Below are 24,803 nucleotides of genomic sequence, written 5' to 3'. Positions count from 1 at the left end.
ATTTCTTAAATCAAATCGTCATGGGCATTTTGGGAGTACATGTAGCCTTGGCTTTGACTGACGGGCTCTGTATCCGTTGGCTTTTGCTGAATAGCCAACAACCACAGGGCCTAAGTAGAATTTAACAACAACTTATTGCTTATGTATCTGGAGTCAACTGAGTGTCAACTAGGAAGCCCTGCTGATCTTGGCTCCCTCACATGGCAGGCTGGTAACTGTGGCAACCCGACTGCTGCACATCTCTCTCATCCTCCTGCAATCCAGCTCAAGTCTGTTCTCCCCCTGATTGCAGAGATGAAGGAGTAAGGGCAGGCTCAATTACACACATTCTTTTTAAGCCCCTGTCTGTGTCACATTAGCTAACATGCTGTTTGTCAAAGAAGTCCCCTGGGTGAGCCCAGAGTGAGAATACAAAGACCTGCAAAATTACAAGGAAGGAGCAAGGAATTGGGGCCAAAAGGCCCTAATTCAATACCAGAGCTTCACCTCATCCCCAAAATGAAAGGAAGATATTTATTGCTTGAAACTTAGGATTTCTCACTTGGCTAAACTGTGACCAACTTGATTTCTGTGCTATTTGCATCGAAAATAATACCAAACATGATGCATTAATAGAATAGATGATGCAAAAAGGTCATGCATAAAACAATTCAACAAGAACAAAACTACTGAGTATAATGAACTCAGAACTTTATGTTGGGTGATTCCAGAGATGTTTTATTCCCAGAAACCAGTTGCCATAAAAAGAGAAATGCAAATGGCTTAGTGAAGATTATCAACCTTTAATGCATAGATGCCAGAAAGGCCCATTCTCCCAGGATGGAAGAAAAACAGTGAAACTGCTGGTGCTGACCAAACTTGGATACTCTCATCGGGTTGTTTGTATCAGGATGTGTTTATGCCCATTAAACCAGAATAGTGAAGTCCTAATGCCTACAGGATCAATTTGCGACAAAGAAAGAATTCATTCAGATAAAAAGCTAACTGAGATGCAAACATTTTCAAATTATTTTCTTCTTAAATATTTTTCACATTTGTAGTGACCAAGGGAGACCTGGATTTGAATCTTGACTTTGGACCTCACTAGCTCTGCAGTCTTGAGCGAATTATTTAATGTCCTCCTAATCTGTTTCCTCATCTGTAAGAATGGATAGTGTTTTAGCTTCACATGGTTGAGATAATAAAAGTAAAGACCTTAGTCTTGTGTTTGCCACAGTGGTAACACATAGATATTCAAAGTTATTATTCCTACAAAAATACAAACTGTACTCGCCCATAATTGCATTTTAAAAGAAAGACCAATTTTGCAATTTTCCAGGAGTATCTGCATGATAGCATTTTACACAATCATTATGTGAAAGGCTTTCCTTGAATGTTGTTAAATAATCTGTCCTATTATTTGGAGAAATATCCTTTGCAGATGTTGTATTGCATGACAAGATCTAATGCTAAAACTCTACTGAAAATGAGAAGATATAATGCTCAAGACCTGGCTGTAGCTCCTTATGTCACTAGAAAATCTTTTACTGTCTCTAGGTCATGGTTCCTTCACTCATCCTAATAAATTGTAGTTAATTGCCTTCAACTGGCGTTAGTGAAGGAGACTTAGATAATATCTATGGAGCTTTTTCAATCTTATGAAAAGGCCCTCACTAATGAAATACATACATTCAAATGCAAAAGTAATGACATTAATTTTTATTTTTTATTTTTATTAATAGAGTTATGACTATAGATGTTAATGAATTGCTTATCAATAACTAGATATTTATTTAATTTTACAACGTTTTCCACGTTTTTTCTAAAACTACTTTTGATGCGTCATTTTAAATCTTAAATTGGGTCCTTTCCCCAGCAGCCTATTCTTATTCTTAGCAGAAATCAAAAGCTGCATTTTTTTCAAGCCTTAATGGCTAAGTAGTTATCTGCTTTTAATTTATTGTAGTCACTTAGAAAACATTCATGAAAGTTATTAAACATATACTATTTTTACAGAGAAGAAGGAAAGGAATGTTCACTTTTGTCCAGTCTGTTGGAAGAGACAAAGGATGTTAGAAACCAGTGTGCAGCCTCTCCTAAGACTGTCTACATTTTGTGACATTTTTACACATAATTTTTTGTGGTAAGATGACAGTTGCCATACAAGGCTCTGAAATCCCAGATGTAATTAAGATTTTAAAATGAGCCACATTATGTAGGGAAATGCTTCTAATCCATTATGAATGAAAAAAAAAGTATAAAATCAAAAAACTCAATTAGGTTTCATTGTGGACAAATTATTTTCCAAGCTCCATTGTTATTTTAAACTGAGTCGGAGGAGGTGAACGTTGGAACACCCTCAAAGATGATTGAAAATGAGTTTGGAGAAAAGTGAAGTTTCAATCAGGATGGTTGTGTGGGTGTTTCATAAAGAGATGAATAAAACCTGGTCAAAAGTCCTAACACAGTAGGGTGTCAAGGCAGAGAAGTCTTGCTTAAGCAAACTCAGTGTCATATGCAAGAAGTTAGGTGGTGCTGGCGTAAGACCAACACCAGTAATGCTGCACTCCAAGTCACCCCACTTACTCCAGCCCCCAAAAGAAAATTGTCAGTGTTGCTTTCCTGGCATTTTTAATCAACTTCTCAATTATTATCTTGGCAATAATAATAACATAAAGGTAAACCTAAACAGTAATAATTGTTAGTATTCATGAAAGTAGATTGTCCCAGTATAAAGCTAACCAATGAAATTTTACTACTTCATAAACATTTTGTTCTTTTAATTTTCGAGGAAAAAAATAGGGACCTCTTCAAAATAATCAGGATAGTCAAAGTCCCTTTTTGTCTGGAAAAGGTTTCTGAAACATAAAATCTTTGTTGGGCTAAGACTTTGGACTTTAGGCCAAGTTACAGTTTGCAGCAATTTCAGACATCTGCTTTATGATGTTGCTGAAAGCGTTCCCCCACCACATTAAACCCAGCTTTTGGGTTGTACAGTGATGTAAAGTTTATTGAAACATTTTTACACTTGCTTTCTTTGACCACAATAGTCATTTTATTGTAACATATTCAATTAAACAGGAACAGTGTAAAAGCAGTGAAATTGATAGGATTCTCATTTGAATCTACTGGATGCCTTAATTTTTCTCATTTGTGGCTGACTGCCGTTGACAAAGATCTAGGAATATGAGTAGACTATCCTACATAATAGAAAAGCTACTTTTTTGTTTTGTTACTATTGTAATAATATTAAGTACCTAAAGAGAGTTATAGGCCTCTTGGGGCCCAGAACTCAGAGTTCAAAATGACCCTTCTTTGATTGGATCAAAATCTAATATTTGGCTGTGGTATTATCCAGAAGTATGAAGTTTATTATAGCTATGTTCAAGGAAAAGGTAAGGTGAAGGAAGATCAGAAGGGATATATAGTAAGGAAATTCCCATGTTACTAAACTATTTGTGGATGTTTTCCTGCATCTTATACAAATGAGAATTGGTAGGAAAACAGAGGGCTAAGAGTTAGAGAAAATAAATTTGGGGAGGAGGGATGGATTGTGCCTCTTTTTGCTCTGCTGAATCTCCAAATATAAACACACACACACTCAAACCCTTCTATGAGTCCTAAATTACATTCTTGCTTCAAGCTGGCTTTTTCAAATCTGGCAGTCCACTGGCGAAAATGTTTGCAGGTAGAAAAAAAAAAAGAGAGGCAACAGAAAATTCACAAGACCAAATATATGTGAGTGTGTGTGTGTGTGTGTGTGTGTATGTGTGTGTATCTTTAGACATCTATCTATCTATCTATCTATCTATCTATCTATCTATCTATCTATATATATATATATATAATTCACTGATGTGTACTTGAAAATACTGTGCACCCAAGATGGAAATTATATAAGGTGAATTTTCACAATTGACAAAATACTTTTAACTTTTTTTCAACTGTGACAATACCATGAATACTTTTTAACTCAAAAGATGGAGAAAGTATTCAGTAAGATTCAAAGACAGGCTTCAGGAGCCTGTGACTACCTTGAAACGCTATGCAAATATTTGTGGTTTGGTATGTATATGCATTTGTGAATTTCTTTCTACAGAAAGGTTTTATTAGATTCTCAACGAGGTGAGACCAAAAAAAAGATTAAGGGACTGCTTTTTGAGAGTCTGGTAAAGTATAAGTTGCCTCAAGATCAAAGGAACTAACCCTTTGACTTGCAAATCAACTGAAAGAAGAGTTGGGTGGTGGCTTTGGAGTCCTCTGTAAGTGAAGGAGGCCCAGCCCTCTCCCAGGGACCACTGAAGGAAATCAACAGTCAGGAAACTTCTTGACAGCCTGGTCACCAGGGGTTTGGGAAAAGGTTCTATTGGAGTGGAGACTGATGGATGGAAAAAAGAGAGAGGGAAATTGGACCTGATACCAAAGAGATGTTTTCAGCCGTCAACCAGCTGCAAAACAAAATGGGCTTCCTTTTCCTACATATTCTTCCAAGCATTATAAATCCTCGGTCTGCTCCCCAACCAACATCCTACAGGATGCAGCCAGAGCAACAGCCCCACTCCACTCTGGAACCAGTCATCCTAGGGATGCAGCTGGTCAAAAATCCCTGTGGACGCTTTCTCAAGATCTGCACCAGACCCTGAGCTGCCCAGGTGTTGCTGCTCCAGAATTCTCTTAGGAATATGTCTCCTACATCAGTTAGTTACAGCCACACTAATACAAGATCACAAACAACCCTGATGATCATTTATTAGCTTCCCTGTTGGAGGTTGGTTGGTGTTGGCTGATCTCTGCTTGGTTCACTCCTGCACTGGCTGGGCGTTGCCTGTGTGGTAAAGCTGTTCCCTGTCTCATCCTGTTGGAATGAACAGAGTATCCTAGGAATATTTTCTCCAGAGCAGTGGCAGACACAAAGGGTCAACAGAAATCCTCAAGGCTTTGTCATGCCTACTCTTGCAACTAGCACATTGTCATTTCAGCCTCATCCTATTGACTAAAGTAAGTCACTTGACCAAATTCAAAGCTGTGTGACAGGGAAATATATTGCACCTCTTTAGAAGGAGCACCTGCAAAGTCATTTGGGCCTGGATATACAGGGCAGGGAGAATTTTGGAGACAAAAATGCAATCTGCCACATCTATATTAGTGAAGTCAATTTTTCATATGTGGCTATCAGAACAAAGCACTTCACTTACCAACTCTATTCAAATAAATTGAAATTATTCAACTTAAAATTATGCAAGCATTGCTCCCCTTGTGCCAAAGAACTGCACCATGTCTGATTGGCTTTGCAGGTCTGTGTAACTCGGCTGATAGCTGGATGATAGTACCCAACATCAAGCAGAACCACTACACGGTACACGGTCTGCAGAGCGGCACCAAGTACATCTTCATGGTCAAGGCCATCAACCAGGCGGGCAGCCGCAGCAGTGAGCCTGGGAAGTTGAAGACAAACAGTAAGTGCTGTGAACTCAACAGAGCTGTCATGTCTTATCTGCTCTTCTTTCAGCTGACTCTGTCCCCCTTTCTTTTCCTTTCCTCTCTCTTGGGTATCATTGACAGCCCCCCAAAACAAGTAAAAAGCCAGTGTGGAATAATGGAATTTGCATCAGATACCTCTAGGTTCCAAAACTGATTTCTATTCCTTCACAGCCGTGAGACCATTACTCTCTCTGAACTTGAGTCTTCTCATTTTTTTTTTTATTATACTTTAAGTTCTAGGGTACATGTGCACAACGTGCAGGTTTGTTACATATGTATACATGTGCCATGTTAGTGTGCTGCACCCATTAACTGGTAATTTACATTAGGTATATCGCCTAATGCTATCCCTCCCCCCTACCCCCTACCCACAATAGGACCCGGTGTGTGATGATCCCCTTCCTGTGTCCAAGTGATGTCATTGTTCAGTTCCCACCTATGAGTGAGAACATGCGGTATTTGGTTTTCTGTTCTTGTGATAGTTTGCTGAGAATGATGGTTTCCAGCTTCATCCATGTCCCTATAAAGGACACGAACTCATCCTTTTTTATGGCTGCATCATATTCCATGGTGTATATGTGCCACATTTTCTTAATCCAGTCTGTCACTGATGGGCATTTGGGTTGATTCCAAGTCTTTGCTATTGTGAATAGTGCCGCAATAAACATACGTGTGAATGTGTCTTTATAGCAGCATGACTTATAATGCTTTGGGTATATCCCCAGTAATGGGATGGCTGGGTCAAATGGTATTTCTAGTTCTAGATCCTTGAGGAATCGCCACACTGTTTTCCACAATGGTTGAACTAGTTTACGGTCCCACCAACAGTGTAAAACTGTTCCTATTTCTCCACATCCTCTCCAGCACCTGTTGTTTCCTGATTTTTTAATGATTGCCATTCTAACTGGTGTGAGATGGTATCTCATTGTGGTTTTGATTTACATTTCTCTGATTGCCAGTGATGATGAGCATTTTTTCATGTGTCTGTTGGCTGTATGAATGTCTTCTTTTGAGAAGTGTCTGTTCATATCCTTTGCCTACTTTTTGATGGGGTTGTTTGTTTTTTTTCTTGTAAATTTGATTGAGTTCTTTATAGGTTCTGGATATTAGCCCTTTGTCAGATGAGTAGATTGCAAAAATGTTCTCCCATTCTGTAGGTTGCCTGTTCACTCTGATGGTAGTTTCTTTTGCTGTGCAGAAGCTCTTTAGTTACATCCCATTTGTCATGGGATCTTGATCTGGTGGATAAGCTTTTGATGTACTGCTGGATTCAGTTTACCAGTATTTTATTGAGGATTTTTGCATCAATGTTCATCAGGGATATTGGTCTAAAATTCTCCTTTTTTGTTGTATCTCTGTCAGGCTTTGGTATCAGGATGATGTTGGCCTTGTAAAATGAGTTAGGGAGGATTCCCTCTTTTTCTATTGATTGGAATAGTTTCAGAAGGAATAGTACCAACTCCTCCTTGTACCTCTGGTAGAATTCGGCTGTGAATCCGTCTGGTCCTGGACTTTTTTTGGTTGGTAGGCTATTAATTATTGCCTCAATTTCAGAGCCTGCTATTGGTCTATTCAGGGATTCAACTTCTTCCTGGTTTAGTCTTGGGAGAGTGTAAGTGTCCAGGAAATTATCCATTTCTTCTAGGTTTTCTAGTTTATTTGCATAGAGGTGTTTATAATATTCTCTGATGGTAGTTTGTATTTGTGTGGGGTTGGTGGTGATATCCCCTTTATCATTTTTTATTGCATCTGTTTGATTCTTCTCTCTTTTCTTCTTTATTAGTCTTGCTCGTGGTCTATCAATTTTGTTGATCTTTTCAAAAAACCAGCTCCTGGATTCATTGATTTTTCGGAGGTTTTTTGTGTCTCTGTCTCCTTCAGTTCTGCTCTGATCTTAGTTATTTCTTGCCTTCTGCTAGCTTTTGAATGTGTTTGCTCTTGCTTCTCTAGTTCTTTTAATTGCGATGTTAGGGTGTCAATTTTAGACCTTTCCTGCTTTCTCTTGTGGGCATTTAGTGCTATAAATTTCCCTCTACACACTGCTTTAAATGTGTCCCAGAGATTCTGGTATGTTGTATCTTTGTTGTCATTGGTTTCAAAGAACATCTTTATTTCTGCCTTCATTTCATTATGTACCCAGTAATCATTCAGGAGCAGGTTGTTCAGTTTCCATGTAGTTGAGTGGTTTTGATTGAGTTTCTTAGTCCTGAGTTCTAGTTTGATTGCACTGTGGTCTGAGAGACAGTTTGTTATAATTTCTGTTCTTTTACATTTGCTGAGGAGTGCTTTACTTCCAACTATGTGGTCAATGTTGGAATAAGTGTGATGTGGTGCTGAGAAGAATGTATATTCTGTTGATTTGGGGTAGAGAGTTCTGTTGATGTCTATTAGGTCTGCTTGCTGCAGAGTTGAGTTCAATTCCTGGATATCTTTGTTGACTTTCTGTCTCGTTGATCTGTCTAATGTTGACAGTGGAGTGTTAAAGTCTCCCATTATTATTGTATGGGAGTCTAAGTCTCTTTGTAAGTCTCTAAGGACTTGCTTTATGAATCTGGGTGCTCCTGTATTGGGTGCATATATATTTAGGATAGTTAGCTCTTCCTGATGAATTGATCCCTTTACTGTTATGTAATGGCCTTCTTTGTCTCTTTTGATCTTTGATGGTTTAAAGTCTGTTTTATCAGAGACTAGGATTGCAACCCCTGCTTTTTATTGTTTTCCATTTGCTTGGTAGATCTTCCTCCATCCCTTTATTTTGAGCCTATGCATGTCTCTGCATATGAGATGGGTCTCCTGAATACAGCACACTGATGGGTCTTAACTCTATCCAATTTGCCAGTCTGTGTCTTTTAATTGGACCATTTAGTCCATTTACATTTAAGGTTAATATTGTTATGTGTGAACTTGATCCTGTCATTATGATATTATCTGGTTATTTTGCTCGCTAGTTGATGCAGTTTCTTCCTAGCATCAATGGACTTTACATTTTGACATGTTTTTGCAATGGCTGGTACCTGTTGTTCCTTTCCATGTTTAGTGCTTCCTTCAGGATCTCTTGTAGGGCAGGCCCAGTGGTGACAGCATCTCTAAGCATTTGCTTGTCTGTAAAGGATTTTATTTCTCCTTCACTTATGAAACTTAGTTTGGCTGGATATGAAATTCTGGGCTGAAAATTCTTTTCTTTTTTTTTTTTTTTTTGAGACGGAGTCTGGCTCTGTCGCCCGGGCTGGAGTGCAGTGGCCGGATCTCAGCTCACTGCAAGCTCCGCCTCCCGGGTTTATGCCATTCTCCTGCCTCAGCCTCCTGAGTAGCTGGGACTATAGGCGCCCGCCACCTCGCCCAGCTAGTTTTTTGTATTTTTTAGTAGAGACGGGGTTTCACCGTGTTAGCCAGGATGGTCTCGATCTCCTGACCTCGTGTTCCACCCGTCTCGGCCTCCCAAAGTGCTGGGATTACAGGCTTGAGCCACCGCGCCCGGCGAAAATTCTTTTCTTTAAGAATGTTGAATATTGGCCCCGACTCTCTTCTGGCTTGTAGAATTTCTGCCGAGAGATCTGCTGTTAGTCTGATGGGCTTCCCTATGTGTGTAACCTGACCTTTCTCTCTGGCTGCCCTTAACATTTTTTCCTTCATTTCAACTTTGGTGAATCTGACAATTATGTGTCTTGGAGTTGCTCTTCTCGAGGAGTATCTTTGTGGCGTTCTCTGTATTTCCTGAATTTGAATGTTGGTCTGCCTTACTAGGTTGGGGAAGTTCTCCTGGATGATATCCTGCAGAGTGTTTTCCAACTTGGTTCTATTTTCCCCATCACTTTCAGGCACACCAATCAGACATAGATTTGGTCTTTTCACATAATCCCATATTTCTTGGAGACTTTGTTCATTTCTTTTTACTCTTTTTTCGCTACACTTCTCTTCTCACTTCATTTCATTCGTTTGATCTTCAATCGCTGATACTCTTTCTTCCAGTTGATTGAGTCGGTTACTGATGCTTGTGCATTTTTCATGTAGTTCTCCTGTCATGGTTTTCATCTCTATCAGTTCTTTTATGGCTTTCTCTGCATTGATTATTCTAGTTATCCATTTATCCATTCTTTTTTCAAGGTTTTAGTTTCTTTGCGCTGGTTACATAGTTCCTCCTTTAGCTCTGAGAAGTTTGATTAACTGAAGCCTTCTTCTCTCAACTCGTCAAAGTCATTCTCCATCCAGCTTTGTTCCATTGCTGGCGATGAGCTGTGTTCCTTTGGAGGGGGAGATGCGCTCTGATTTTTTGGATTTCCAGCTTTTCTGCACTGCTTTTTCCCCATCTTTTTGGTTTTATCTGCCTTTGGTCTTTGATGATGGTGACGTACTGATGGGATTTTGGTGTGGGTGTCCTTTCTGTTTGTTAGTTTTCCTTCTAACAGTCAGGACCCTCAGCTGTAGGTCTGTTGGAGTTTGCTGGAGGTCCACTCCAGACCCTGTTTGCCTGGATATCAGCAGCAGAGCCTGCAGAAGATAGAATATTGCTGAACAGCGAGTGTTGCTGTCTGATTCTCGCTCTGGAAGCTTCGTCTCAGGGGTGTACCCCTCCGTGTGAGGTGTGAGGTGTCAGTCTGCACCTAGTGGGGGATGTCTCCTAGTTAGGCTACTCAGGGGTCAGGGACCCACTTGAGCAGGCAGTCTGTCCGTTCTCAGATCTCAACCTCCGTGCTGGGAGATCCACTGCTCTCTTCAAAGCTGTCAGACAGGGGCATTTACCTCTGCCGAGGTTTCTGCTGCTTTCTGTTTAGCTATGACCTGTCCCTATAGGAGGAGTCTACAGAGACAGGTGGGCCTCCTTGAGCTGTGGTGGACTCCACCCAATTCGAGCTTCCTGGTGGCTTTGTTTACCTACCTAAGCCTCTGCAATGGTGGGCGCCCCTCCCACAGCCTCGCTGCCACCTTTCAGTTAGATCTCAGACTGCTGTGCTAGCAATGAGGGAGGCTCTGTGGGCGTGGGACCCTCTGGGCCAGGTGTGGGATATAATCTCCTAGTGTGCCATTTGCTAAGACCCTTGGTAAAGCACAGTATCAGGGTGGGAGTTGCCTGATTTTCCAGGTGTTGTGTGTCTCAGTTTCCCTTGGCTAGGAAAAGGGATTCCCTTCCCCCTTGTGCTTCCCAGGTGAGGCGATGCCTTGCCCTGCTTCAGCTCTTGCTTGTCGGCCTGCACCAGCTGACCAGCACCGACTCTCCGACATGCCCCAGTGAGATGAACCCGGTACCTCAGTTGAAAATGCAGAAATCACCCGTCTGCTGTGTCGCTCACGCTGGGAGCTGGAGGCTGGAGCTGTTCCTATTTGGCCATCTTGGGCGCGCCCCCTGAGTCTTCTCATTTTTAAAATAAATATTCCTGGAGGCATTCTTGTGAGAAATAGAAGATGTATATATAAGACCTGACACACAGTAGGGACTCTGAACATGGTGGATAGTGTTATTTTTCATAGCAGAATGGCTAACTAATCACTCTTCAGAAATTCTTTCTTTTATTCTAGAAAACAGTCTGAGTCTGTGGTTCTCAATCAGGGACACTTCTTCCTCCCCCTCCACCTCACCCTACTAGGACATTTAGTAATATCTGGAAGAGGTTTTTAGTTGTCACATCTGGAGTGGATGCTACTGGCATGTAGTGAGTAGAGGCCAGGGATGATGGGAAACATCCCCAATACATAGGACAGTGTCCATCACAGAGAATGATCTGGCCTATATGTGTGTTTCATGATACTGTCATCTCCCTCTCTCTGTCTCTGTCCACATGTGTTTTGTTTTATCCTCTCTTCTTTCTTTATATCCTTTTGATCTAAGAATATTATGTTACATAACATGGTGTTTATTTGCATAAGATCCCCCTACAAGAGAAAGCAAATTGGAGTGTGTTGGTATGGCGCCATGTTGTGAGATTGCCAGGCAGTCAACAGGAACAATTAAGTGCTTTTCAAGGGGAACCCTCATTTAACCTATATTCTTGTTTCTCAGTATAAGTGTTGTATCCTAGAGGAATGTGTTGTATCCTAGAGGAAGAGCAAGGGATGTAAAGAGAGCACTGAATTAAGAATGGGAAGACTGTGGCTTTCCCACTTGGTACCCATATAGCTATGTGGCTAGTTTCTTCATATTTTTAAATAGACTTTTTATTTTGGAATAACTGTAGATTTATAGGAAATCCATAGATAATACAGACAGTTCTGTATACCCTTAACCCAGTTTGCCCAAATGTTAATATCTTATGTAACCTTGGTATAGTTGTCATAACTAAGAAATTAACATTGATGCATTACTCAAAACTAAACTCCAGACTTTATTCAGATTTTACCAGCTTTCCACTAATGTTCTTTTCCTATTCCAGGACCCAATCCAGGATCCCACAATGCATTTAGTGTTCCTTCACTTTTAAAATGGAAATATTTTAACAACTTGAGGGTTGTTATGAGTTGTCAAAAAGACCATCTCAAAGTAATTCTAAGTACATAAGAAAATATAACATGATGATATGTTTCTTTACAGTCATACAACAAATGGCACAATACCTGTGCACACTTAGATCAGCAGTATTTGATTTGCATTTGAACATGTTAATATTTGTTCCTTCAAAAGATATGTTTGAGCATCGAGTGTGTTTGGGATGCTATGCAAGATGCCAAGGATATTATGAATATCTTCAACTCCCTAAGGTGTGCTTCTCTCAAAAAGGTTATAGACTATTGGGGAATAAAGCACATTAATCCTAATTAACATTCAGTGTGTGAAGTCTCTGACTGGAGTAACCATGAGAGGTTACTGACAATGCCAGGGTGCCCCAGCACAAACTTGAGAGGCTTTCCAAGGTAGGTTATGAGCAGGGGAGGTGAGGACACAATGTTCTATGCAGAAGGAACAGCATGTGCAAAAGCCCAGAGACAAGGAGAATATATTTATGGAACAGAAAATTGATCAGTGTGGTTAAAGTGTGTCTTAAGTTGGGAGGATAGGTGAGCCAGGAAGCTGGAGGCAGGAACAGATTGCAAAACCCTCCTGGGCCACACCAGGCAGTTTCTTTGTATACCAATGATTGGTGAAGGAGAGATTGAAGAGTTTAAATAAAACAGGCAGGATGAAAATTTCCATGAAATAAAGCTCTCTTGCACTATGATGTGGTGAGTGGATTACAAGGAAGGAAGACTGGCTGCTGGGCACAGTGTCAAAAGATTATTGGAAGAGTTGTCCATATAAGTAAACAATGGCCTGAATAAGAGTCGTGTCCCATACAAATATTATAATGAATTGAATTATTTAGTAAAGTAAGCTATTAATCTCTTTCCTGAACTAATTTGTGTTCACTGAAGCAAAAGCCTTGAATTTGGGCAGAGTAGGTAGTGGTTTATTTGGGAAACACATCTGAGGCACGGGCAGAATTTGCTCACCAAGATTACATGATTCTGCTCCACACATGAGTGGGTGAGGGTGTGAGCCAAGGCAGGCAGGATGTTTGAGGCAGTATCTCACCATCACAAGTCTGGTCTTTCCAATGGCTCTGACATTCTGATATATCTCACTGGAAGGAGGCCGAGCAGAACTTGGCCTTCATTGTAAATGATGGGTGCCATTAAGGAATTTCTTCCTACTCTGCCCATTAGTATCCTGTCATTTTTAATCCATATTCTACCTTCCACCTTTAAAAATTGAAATATTTTAAGCAAAACTGTCTTCATACTCTTCTTGTCTTAGTTCATAGTTTATCTCTGATAGTTGCTGGCATGATCATTCCTAAGGACTTTTTTTTACAAGTCAAAATTTAAACTACACATGTAATCCAATAGATCTTATGGCCTCTGAGAATGTCCAATCCCTGCTCAGCACTTGAGGGTTTTCTCTGCCCTCCCTTTAAAGCTTTTCTTTTCATTTTTATTGTTTTTGTTTGTTTGTTTGTTTGTTTGTTTGAGATGGTGTCTCGCTCTGTTGCCCAGGCTGGAGCACAGTGGCACGATCTTGGCTCACTGCAACCTCTGCCTCCTGGGTTCAAGTGATACTCATGCCTCGGCCTCCCGAGTAGCTGAAATTACAGGTGTCCACCACCACACCCAGCTAATTTTTATATTTTTAGTAGAGATGGGGTTTTACCGTATTGGTCAAGCTGGTCTTAAACTCCTGACCTTAGGTGATCCACCTGCCTTGGCCTCTCAAAGTGCAGGGATTACAGGCATGAGCCACCAGCCCAGCCTAAGCTTTTCTTTGATATGTACAGAAATAGATTTCTAAAACAAGAGCCAGCAAACTATAGCCCAAGGGCCAAATCTGGCTGCCTGATTTTGTAAATAAAGTTTTATTAGCATATAGCCACACCCATTCATTTACTATAGCAGAAGAGTTGAATAGTCACAAAAGAGACCACGTGGCCTGGCCTACATAGCCAAAAATATTTACTGTCAGGCCCTTTGCAGAAAAAGTATGCTGGTCCCTGACCTAAAAAGGAAGGATTTTAGAGGTGCTGGTGTTGTGTTTGTATCCAAGAGGCAACTGGAAATCCTTTGACCTACCCACATGTGACAACACACACTGTCCCATACTCACTGGGTCAGTTTCTTGCCCAGCATCGTGTATTGCCAGAGTTGAATTTACCAAACCTTTTCCTGTGATTGTCTGAGAGCTGTATACTGGGCAGAAGGAAGCTGCCAACTGCAACAGTGGCTGTCGAGTTTGGACACCATGGCATTTGCATCAGGTTGTAACTCATTTCCTGCCTAAAGGCCTTGTACCCAATGCAGTGTTGAATGACAGGCAGTACTCCAAACCAATATTGAATTGTCAAAGAAGTAACAACCATGACATAATGTCCAGGTGTGACTCTGCCAAGATTTTTTAATACTTAAATCTTTAAGATACAAATGTGAGTAATGAAATAGAGAAGGCCTTGTTATTTATAAATAATTTCATGAGTAGAAAACCCAGGCATTACTATCACAGTTTTTCCTAATTTTGTGGCCTGAAAATTGTATTCTCATCCTAAATTCCTAAGAGTAATGCTTTAATTTTTAATAATCTCAGAATAATATAAACCTCTAGAGTATTCTATATGTTAAAACCAAAGATCTTGATTTGTTTGGCTTCTGGTCTGAAGTCTATTGAGCATGAATGCAACTTATGCTGGATAGAACACTGCAGTGGTTGAAAATGGAGTCTTCATTCATTCCTCCTTTTTAGGATGCTATCCAGCCGGTATGTACCTGTGCTGCTTGTGTACACCTGGAATCCATGAAGCTAGCTCACACTATGTGTTCTGGCTAAGCCTTGTCCATGCTGTTGTTGAATAGTTGGCATACCACCACTGGATCCCTATATTAGAACTTGCAGACTGAAAGCTTATGAAGGCAGGCACATGTTCTTATTCACTCTTATTGTGTACTATACTTTACACAGAGTTTCTGCTCTCTATTGTCTTTTGAATATTATGAAAACTTTGCAAGCAAATGTCTTTGAAAGTTGCTTATAACGTTTAAATTACTATTAAAATATAAGATACCACTTTGTGATAGGAGGCATGTCTCAGGGAGGGCTGACTTGTTCCTGTCTTTTAAATCTGATTTTGAAAATATGCTATTGGTTATAATAAAATAAACAATCCTCTTCCTCTTCCTTTTTCTGTTTTGTGAACTTGTTTTCAGGCCAACCATTTAAACTGGATCCCAAATCTGCTCATCGAAAACTGAAGGTGTCCCATGACAACTTGACAGTAGAACGTGATGAATCATCATCCAAGAAGAGTCACACGCCTGAACGCTTCACCAGCCAGGGGAGCTATGGAGTAGCTGGAAATGTGTTTATTGATAGTGGCCGGCATTATTGGGAAGTGGTCATAAGTGGAAGCACATGGTAGGCAACTTATATTCATTGTCCTGCAGTTATAAAAAGGCACATCTCATTCTGTACTTAGAGAGTCAGCCCATACTGAAATGCATCTTAAAGAATAAAGTGCAGAAAAGTTGTATTAGTCAGCTATTGCTAGGTAATGCTGCATAACAAACACCCCCAAACTCAGCAAATTCAAACAATGACCATATATTACTAATACCCACATCTGTGGGTTTTCTGTTCAAGATTATAGAGCTCTGGTCATTGGAAGAGCTATACCATGCTAACACTGCTCTTTTATGCCATAAAACATGGGTCAGCAAACCACAGCCCATGAGCCAAACCTGGCCTGCTACCTGGTTTTGTAAATAAAGTTTTATGGGAATACAGCCAGGTCCATTTTTTTACATGTAGTCTATGGCTGCCTTTCAGCCACAACAGCAGAATCGAGTAGTTAAGAGAGAATCATATGGTCTATGAAGCCAAAAATATTTACTTCCTGGTCCTTTCAAGAAAAAGTTTGCAATTCCCTACTTTAAAACATCACTCTTCATCATTATACAAAACTAATTTCTGTTGCCTTGTATGTTTTATGATTCTAGACTGGACCAATTAGTGCAAATAGCTGAGGGCTGAATGGTGGGGGTGAAGCAGTGATCATAGGCTGGGAATAATTTCAAAAGGCCTGTTAGATCCAGCCCAGTAACTTTAGCCCACTGAGTTCTCTAAGAATAAGGGCAAAGGTCAGGACACAATTACACTGGAATTAGTTAACCTCACAAAGTTAACCTTGCCTAATCCACAGCCACAAACTGCACCCCTTACTTTGACCGTCTGTCTCACAAATGCCTGCTTGCTATTGATCAAAAAGGGAGCTATTTTATTTTTATTTAATAAGCCCTCATATGGTACAAGTATGTGCCAGGCACTGGTCTAAGCATTTTACAGATGTCAACTCATTTATTCAGGCTTACAGCCCTACAAAGGTAGGTGCTAATATTATCCACTTTACTGATGAGGTGACTGAGGTATATGCTGAAGATCACAGGGTTGCAAAGCTCACAGGTGGCAGAGTCAGCAAGTCTGCAGTCAAGGGTCAGGCTCTTAACCAGCAGTCCACAAACATTATCTGTAAAGGGCCAGAGATTCAATATTTCTGGTTTTGCACACCAAATGATTTTTGTCACTAATACTCGACTCTTCTGTTTTAGTGGGAAAGCAGCCACAGACAACACCTACACAAATGGACATGGCTGCATTCCAATAAAACTTCATTTATAAAAACAGGCAGAGGGCCAGAGTTGGCCCCTGGGTAGTAGTTTGCTGTTCTCTGCTCTTAACCACCATGCTATGCTGCTATTCACAAAAGGGTGGTATATTTTTGAAATGCTATAATTACTCTCTAGGGCTTACAATAGTGTACTTAATGAGTGATAGCTAAATCCTTGCTTTAAAAAATAAAATCAACATTCAAAATTGCATAGCCTGAAGATGGTGAGTATAACAGTGTTTCAATATAAGCATGATAAAACACTTCTTATTTATATATTTAAAAAACGTTCAATTCAAACCTATGCAAATAATGTGACATGTCTGAATCCCTTGTATTGTAGGTAGAAATTAGCCAAAAATCTAAGAAGTGAATTGTAAGCTTCCCATCTCTCCCAATAATGGTACATACTATATTGGCTGAGCGAGTAGGTTTTCCTTTGTTGTTATCCTCATAATTCTCTTTGCCTAGAAGATTTTTCTGTTCCAACATCCTGCCAGAGGATGGAGGACAAATCCTTCATCCCACTAGGCTCTGGGCTAGATAGGCATTTGCCATTTTTAGCTGTGATGGGGCAAAATTAAAGCACAAAGGAAAACACAATGAATGCAGGTACAAAAAAGCAAATGTTTCTAGCTAATTAATATGCTGTATTAATCTGGGATAGAATCCAGGGTCTAAATGATTATTACTCTATTAATAATTATTTATGATAAATGAAACCTGATCATTATGATCTCATTGCCATTGATGAATAGTTTGCAAAATTCCATCAGACCACTTCAGTTATATAAACACAGATCAGCATTACCTTGAAAACACCCTCCAGATGTCAAAACTAACTCATAAGGGGGAAAAGAAATTCTAAAATTAATTGCTACACAATTAATCTTTACAAGCTTAACTGTGTCAATTTCAGAAAAATCTTCATGTAGAAAGTCACTTTACATTTCCTGGGGGGTATTAGCAAGGAAGGGGTGCCCCCTACAATTAAATGCCTGTGACATCTTGATTTGCAACAGCTAATGACATATATTTGCTTGTCAAATATAGTCCTGACTTTAAATTAATGTGTACATTATGATCTGTGCAATGGGGCATGTTAACATTGCCCTGAGAGACATAATTTTTATACTTTGAATTCTCCGTGTCTCACTGCATAACTTAATGGAACATTACATTCTGCCTACACCTTTCAAGCTCAGTGGAAATATGTACCTAGTTTCACAGATTAATGATACTATAATGGTATTTTCCTTTGCTTAATGGACTATACACTTAGTTATTTTCTTACTCTCTGATGCTAATGTGCACTTGGTGTTTTATGAAATGGTGTTAACTAAACGAGTAATAACGGATTCATGCAAAGATTATTAGACCAGAAGGGGTGGGGGCAGCATACAACTCTGGATTTTGCTCCCAATTTTAATATTCTGTTTCTATTTGCTACATGTAGTCAGCTATACCTGCCACAGCTATTTCATAGGGTTCAGTTAAGGTTCAAATGGGAAATAAACATCAAAGTAATAAAAAATAAAAATGCTGTGTCACAACAAGAAGGAAACAATACAGATGTGGTGATTTTGTGATGCAAATGCAGGTTCCAAATTATCTGAAAGATGAAAATGGTATTTACTGGGGTATACAGAACATTTTAGGGAGTGGGAGATACTGACAATTGCAAAATGAAAACCTTTCCAAAGTGTATGTATTAGTCCATTTTCATGCTGCTGATAAAGATATAACCAAGACGGGGCAATTTACAAAAGAGATTTATAATGGACTTAACAGTTCCATGTGGCTGGGAAAGCCCACAATCATGGCAGAAGGCAAGGAGGAACAAGCCACGTCTTACATGGATGGCAGCAGGCAAAAAGAGAACTTGTGCAGGGAAATTCCCCCTTTTTAAAACCATCAGATCTCGTGAGACTTATTCACTATCACAAGAACACTGAAAGGACCTGCCCCCATGATTCAGTTTCCTCCCACCGGGTCCCTCCCACAACATGTGGGAATTCAAGATGAGATTTGAGTGGGGACACAGCCAAACCATATCAGTGTATCAAATAAACAGATGACATTTGAGACCCTTGATGCACTCCCCAGAGGAAGGGACCCAGAAGCTTACAGGACCCTGGAAGGGCTGGGGCACAAATTCCGGGAGTCTGCTGCTCTAGTTCGTGGAGTCATGATGAGCTGTAGCTGCTGCAAAATTGCCCACAGCACAAGGCAGGTGTACTCAGGTGCTCATCTAGAAGCTTCCACCAACTGCACATCTACTGTCTGCCATCAGGAAAGAGTGTTTCCCCTCCTCTAACCACTTCTGGATCTTGTGCAAAGGCATCACAATAGCAGAGCCTGACTCAGACTCCTACAGGAAAGGGGATTCTGGGAAATGCAACTTGGATTCTCCTCATAAGCAGGAGAGGATGGATGGGAGGGAAGAGAAGATGCAACACTGATGACAGACAGGCCTGCACACTGGGCTTGGCAGATTATCAATTCCATCCTCCTTTTGGATTTAATGATGGCATGGTGTATTAATTTTCTTTTTAAACACACCACTCCTAAAGTGATTGTATTTTAAGTCCAGTGTGATTTTTTTAAAGAATGTCATTTTATTAAAGATCCATGAAATTTTTCTCTCTGCATTGGGTAAGGTACCATGTGTTAATATCCAGTTAGGCTGGTTTCTGCTATAACATATTAAAAGTTCACCTGTGAGTCATTTACTGTTTATTAAGAGTGATGGGTTTTGTTTATCTTAATAACTGAAATACTATGAATATTACAGAGGCATGCTTCAGAGGGGTAAAAAGAGACTAAGAAGCTTAGAACATTGTAGAAAGCATTCTTTGGATTTTTTTTTTTTTTTTTTTTTTTGAGCAGCAAGAGAACATTTAGAATAACCAGAAGATCGTCTGCTCAAACACATTCAGAATTTTTTTTCGGTGTAGTAGGAAATATAATCAGAAAGGCTCTTGGCAGTGATGGACTGCACAATTTCTGGTTATGGTTGGCATTGTAGAATGTAGTTCGTGTTTGTGGGTTTTGAGTCATCCTAAGTTCAAATTCTGATTCTGGTACTTATTGTTAATATGTGCCATCAGGCAATAATAATAAAATAGCAGTTACTAAATATTGCATGCCAGGTCCTATGCCTAGGACTTAACACGTATTCTCTCCTTTACTCCTTAAAATCACACACTGCAAGATGGAGACTATCGTTGTCCCTGTGGTATACATGAGAAAACTGGGGCTGAGTAATGACAAAGGACTTATCCCCACAAATGGAAATCATCTTCTGTGCTTGCCCTTGGCAAAATGCTTTCAGAATCAGAAAATGACAGACATAGTGTTAAATTAAAAAAATTATAAGAAGGTCAAAAGGAGAAGTCTAGGGTTGTGCTGTCCAATATGGTAGCTATGAGCCACATGCAGCTATTTAAATCATTTAACTTAATGAAAATTAAATAAATTTAAAGTTCAGTTCCTCAGTCTCACCAGCTGCAGCTAAAGTGCCCGGTAGCCATATGTAGCTTGTGGTTACCACATCGAGGAGAGCAGGACATTTCAATCATTGAAGAAAGTTCTTTTGGTCAGCACTGGTCTAGCGAATTCATTGTGTAGATTTTTATAAAAGTGAAAAAAAGCAGCAAAATACAAAGTTCAAATTCTCTGTAGTGTTTGAGCTGAAAACAGAAATGTGGGTAAATACGATGCTTCTTTCCCTGTTTGTGAGGGAAGGAGATGAGGAACACAGATGTTGGGGTTCTTGCCAAGCTTTCACTTAAAGAAAATGAACAGGGACAACAAATGATCATGTTTTTATAACCCCTGAGGACCACAGAACGGATTTAATGTGCATATGCAACATGGCTCATTGTTTTTGTTGTTGCTGTTTTGTTTCTGCAGGTATGCTATTGGTCTTGCTTATAAATCAGCCCCGAAGCATGAATGGATTGGGAAGAACTCTGCTTCCTGGGCGCTCTGCCGCTGCAACAATAACTGGGTGGTGAGACACAATAGCAAGGAAATCCCCATTGAGCCTGCTCCCCACCTCCGGCGCGTGGGCATCCTGCTGGACTATGATAACGGCTCTATCGCCTTTTATGATGCTTTGAACTCCATCCACCTCTACACCTTCGACGTCGCATTTGCGCAGCCTGTGTGCCCCACCTTCACCGTGTGGAACAAGTGTCTGACGATTATCACTGGGCTTCCTATCCCAGACCATTTGGACTGCACAGAGCAGCTGCCATGAGCGTCTGGCCACATGGAGGAGCTTTCTGGGGAACAAAAAGGTTCAGGCCACTATTTAGGAGACTGAGAAAGCACAGGCTTCATGAGTGTAATGAAATCTCACCAAAAGTGTCCAGAAATCGGCTCAGATAGGGCTCAAAACAGGAGATTCCTCTCCTTTTACTGTGTCTTGTATTAAGTACGGGCTTTAATAATTTCTTTAATTTTTTTTTGTATTTAGAGGAAAATCTATAGATTATTTATAAGAGAAACATAATCGGGATTACAACTTTTAGGAATTACTTGGTTTTGCACATTAAGAGGCCCATAAGTTTATCAGCTATTTACAACCTGTATTTCATCACAATCTATGGGCTTGCAAAAAAACAAACAAACAAAAAAAAACTTTTGTAATTTTGTATGTTTATTCATCTTCTCACCTAACATCTCATAATGATCCCATGATAAGTCTTCTCACCTCGATGGTGCATAACAGGAAGTGTCTGAACCTAGTAGGGGAGTAAACAGGCTTTCTTACTCTGGTTTAATATGAAGTGTTTTAATTGTGGTGTCAAAAACTTGTATCAGATCAACTAAAATGGAGAGCAAGACAGAGAATGAAAAGAATTGATTTTGGACCTTGGACCTTGCCGCGGCTAAATCTTTACCCTCTGATAGCTGATGAGATAATGTTGGAAAGAAAGGTTCTGAATCCTTTGGCCGCATTTTGCCCTGCTTCTCTCAGGGTTAAGGGTTCTGGAAGAACATTAAGAATGAGATTGCGATTGAAAATAGTCATTTTGAATCCTATTGATTATTCAAAACTTCAGGCTGATTTGTCTTTTTCGGAGGTAGGATTCTGTTTTATGGTATAAAATCTACTTTATCCTTCCTTTTAATAGTTTCTTTAGACCTGTGAAATCTCTTCACTACGTTTAATAGTTATCCTATTTCCCCCTCCCCCATATCAATTTTCCTTTTGTCTCTGGGACTGAGTAAATAAACATGTTCTGTCACAAATAGCAGCACCACTTTGGATTGATTTTGCTCTCCAGGACATCAGCACATGGCCCTGATCACCACTACCACATCCAAACATAAGTCACTGAAAAACACTTAATATTTATGAGTTGGTAATGACAAGGGACATTGCATAAAGTACTATTTACTAGATACATGCCTCAAAAGTTATTATAAACAGACCTTTATTAAACACATCTTGAAATATGTAGAAGTCCCTCTATAGTCTAGTATAGTTTACAATAGAGTTGTAAGACCAAAAAAAAAAAAAAAAAAAAAAAAAAATTCAAACTCGTTATTCAGGAACCTGCTTATAAAATGTCAGCTGGCATTCTTTGCATGCCAATCTGATGCGTTGGAATGGTCCATGAATTAAGGCTTTCTTGAGCAGTTCTTGGACCAGAACTCTGGCATTGGTTCTACTTTGATGAAGGGCGTGACCTCTATAAATGGTTTCAATTGCTAAAATATTTACCTGGGATACTGGGTCAGCCATTTTTACTGAACAGACTAGTGGATTTAGACATTGTTTTTAGTTATTTTGTTTTTAACCAAATCAACCAACTGCCTCCCTGAAATAAATCAATGAGGTCCTTCCATCCTCTTCCCTAGCAGACACTCTCCTTTTTCTTAACAGATAGATTCTATATATTTACTATATTATTTATACCCAGATGAATATTTTGATAGATACCTAAGACAATTTCACATCTAAAAGATGGACACCTCAATGGAAAAAAAAAATCTTTCTCTGGAAACCTTATGGGTTTTTCTTTTTATTACAATATAAAAGCAATGTGTGTTTGCCTTCTCTGAATAAACTGAAAGGGTTGTCTCAGTAATTTTTACATACATTTTGGGTAACTGGATAATGGATATTTTAATGCACTTTGTACACTAACAGGTTCTAAATAAAAGGGTCTAAAACTCAGCTTCTGAGTTTTTAAAATCATGGTCTCCAGGTACCAATAAATGCTACAGTTTGCCTTATGATGTTAACATAAAACAGTTAGTAGAAGGACAATATTTCCATGAAAATAATGTTTTTCAATATTAAGAAGTTACTACTCAAATTTTCACAGTAAGCCATTTAGGGTATGTTTTGGCTATTTTTATAAGGACATGAGAGATGATGTCATAATTTTGTTGTGGAAGTCTCACTCTTGGCTAACTTAAAAGCATTGTGGATAGTAGCAGTTACTAGTTCCAGGTTGTCGTATTTACAGGAAAATATGTATATGGTGAAAGGCCACCATGTTTAATTACTATAATGATGTAGAAAAGATTCCCATGTGATTTTTTTTTGAAAGTCTAAAATATGTATGCTGTAAAAATTTGCTGCAGTGTAATTTTGCATTCTCTTTAAACTAATTGAGGTCACAGTATTTTATTATTTGAGGTCCTCACCACAGGAAACACTGCGATACAGGGGCAAAAGAGATGGCAGTGCCAATTAAATTAATACAACAAAATCAATGCAGCACCAACCAAGACTGCTAGGTCTGGTGTCATGGGTATGCCCAGAGCCCAGGAGTTCAGAAGGGCCCTAAGCTTGATTTAATGCTCTGCTGTTGCTGTCTTGAAATTCTTAATGATTTTTGAACAAGGGGCCTGCATTTTCACTTTGCACTGGGCCTTGCAAATTATGTAGCGAGTGCTCATAAAAGAACTCAGAAATGTGGTACCTCTCTTCCTGGTGGATACAAATAAAGAAATCTGGATCCAAAGTTGAAAGTTGCTGGCAATATCATTCAAGTAGGACTCTAAATAGTGGATTAAGATGAGGGTGGATTCTTTCCAGCTTTAAAAGAAAGTGACTTCAAAAATTGACTGCAAATATTGACGATGGTTTCTGCTGGAGGAAAAGAAACAGCTTGAATACAGACAGGCTTTTTTATTACGGTACTGATATATTGACCTTAAACTTGCTGAGGAACTGAACTAATGTCTTCCAGTGACCGTGGAATTCCATCTCAGCTCCAGGAACATGCAGATACCTGCAAAGAGACACGCATATATGCTGGCATACATGTGCATTTGGTGTTGGGAAGTTGACCATCTGGTCTACCTTAATAAAATGGTAAAAAGCACACAAAGACAATGATGGGGGCAGGAGGATGTTTTTGAAAACAGCGCTTCTCAACCAGGGCTCGATTTTGCCCCCCAGGAGACATTTGGCAATGCAATGGCAACTTTTGGTTGTCGCCGCCGGGGAAGGGAAGCTACCAGCATCTAGTGCGTAGAGGTCATGGACGCCATTAAACATCCTACAGTGCAAGTGCAGCCTCCAACCACAAAGAGTTGTCTTGCTCAAATATCAACAGTGCTGCAGTGTAGAAACTTGATAGGTGGTTTTCTGTTAATGCAAAACTCTCATAAAATCCTTTCACTTTTCCTGTTATTGACTATATGCTTGATACACCCAAAAAGAAAAGGGGAGGGGGTGCCAATTCACCTACACTGCAGTGGCTCCTTCACCTTTAAAAATATTTATAAAATAGTTATAAAAATCTGATATCTGAAAAGCAATCCAAGCCTGTGTAAATGGGAATCACTGATAAGTATCATCATCTGTATGAGCTTGGCTTAGACATGAAAAATTGATTCTCTTTATATCACTCCTTGCACCTGGACAAATTCAATCCCTGGTACTTAAGTCACACTGCCAAGCCCTCGGCCCTGACTATTGTCTTGATTGCTGTTGCTTTCTGGTTCAAAATAAAATCATTTTTGTGGCACCAAGACCCTCTGTCTCTGCCTGTCTCTGTTGTCTTTTCATCATTTTGTGTTTTTGCAGTTACGATGTTGACAAATATTTATTCAACATCTACCATTTTTTCATACTATTTTATGACATATAATTCATTTTCTTTTACTGTCTCTCATCCACCATTTGCCTTTCCCTATTAAAAATACAATTCTTTTACAACACTCAAAATATTCTCCAGGGAATTTTTAAAACACAAT

General features: G+C 39.6%; 1 protein-coding gene across 8 annotated transcripts in view; it reads left to right on the top strand.

Annotated features, from left to right (window-relative positions):
- Positions 1 to 24,580, top strand: part of MID1 (midline 1) — a 391,573-nt gene extending 366,993 nt beyond the window's left edge. For 7 of the 8 annotated variants that reach the window (XM_050777270.1, XM_050777269.1, XM_050777271.1 and 4 more), the window contains exons 8-10: positions 5,274 to 5,435; positions 15,118 to 15,325; positions 20,490 to 24,580. In XM_050777270.1, coding sequence (XP_050633227.1) covers positions 5,274 to 5,435; positions 15,118 to 15,325; positions 20,490 to 20,838 — 719 coding nt within the window. In that variant the 3' untranslated portion in view covers positions 20,839 to 24,580. Of the gene's footprint in view, positions 1 to 5,273; positions 5,436 to 15,117; positions 15,330 to 20,489 lie in introns of those variants that run through there. The other variant, XM_050777274.1, reaches the window with a different exon arrangement.
- The last annotated feature ends 223 nt before the right edge of the window (positions 24,581 to 24,803 follow it).

Source organism: Macaca thibetana, chromosome X (assembly GCF_024542745.1).
Source record: "Macaca thibetana thibetana isolate TM-01 chromosome X, ASM2454274v1, whole genome shotgun sequence".
Lineage (NCBI taxonomy): Eukaryota > Metazoa > Chordata > Mammalia > Primates > Cercopithecidae > Macaca > Macaca thibetana.
The sequence above is the reverse complement of the archived record's forward strand: the minus strand, read 5'-3'. Positions and strand labels throughout refer to the sequence as shown.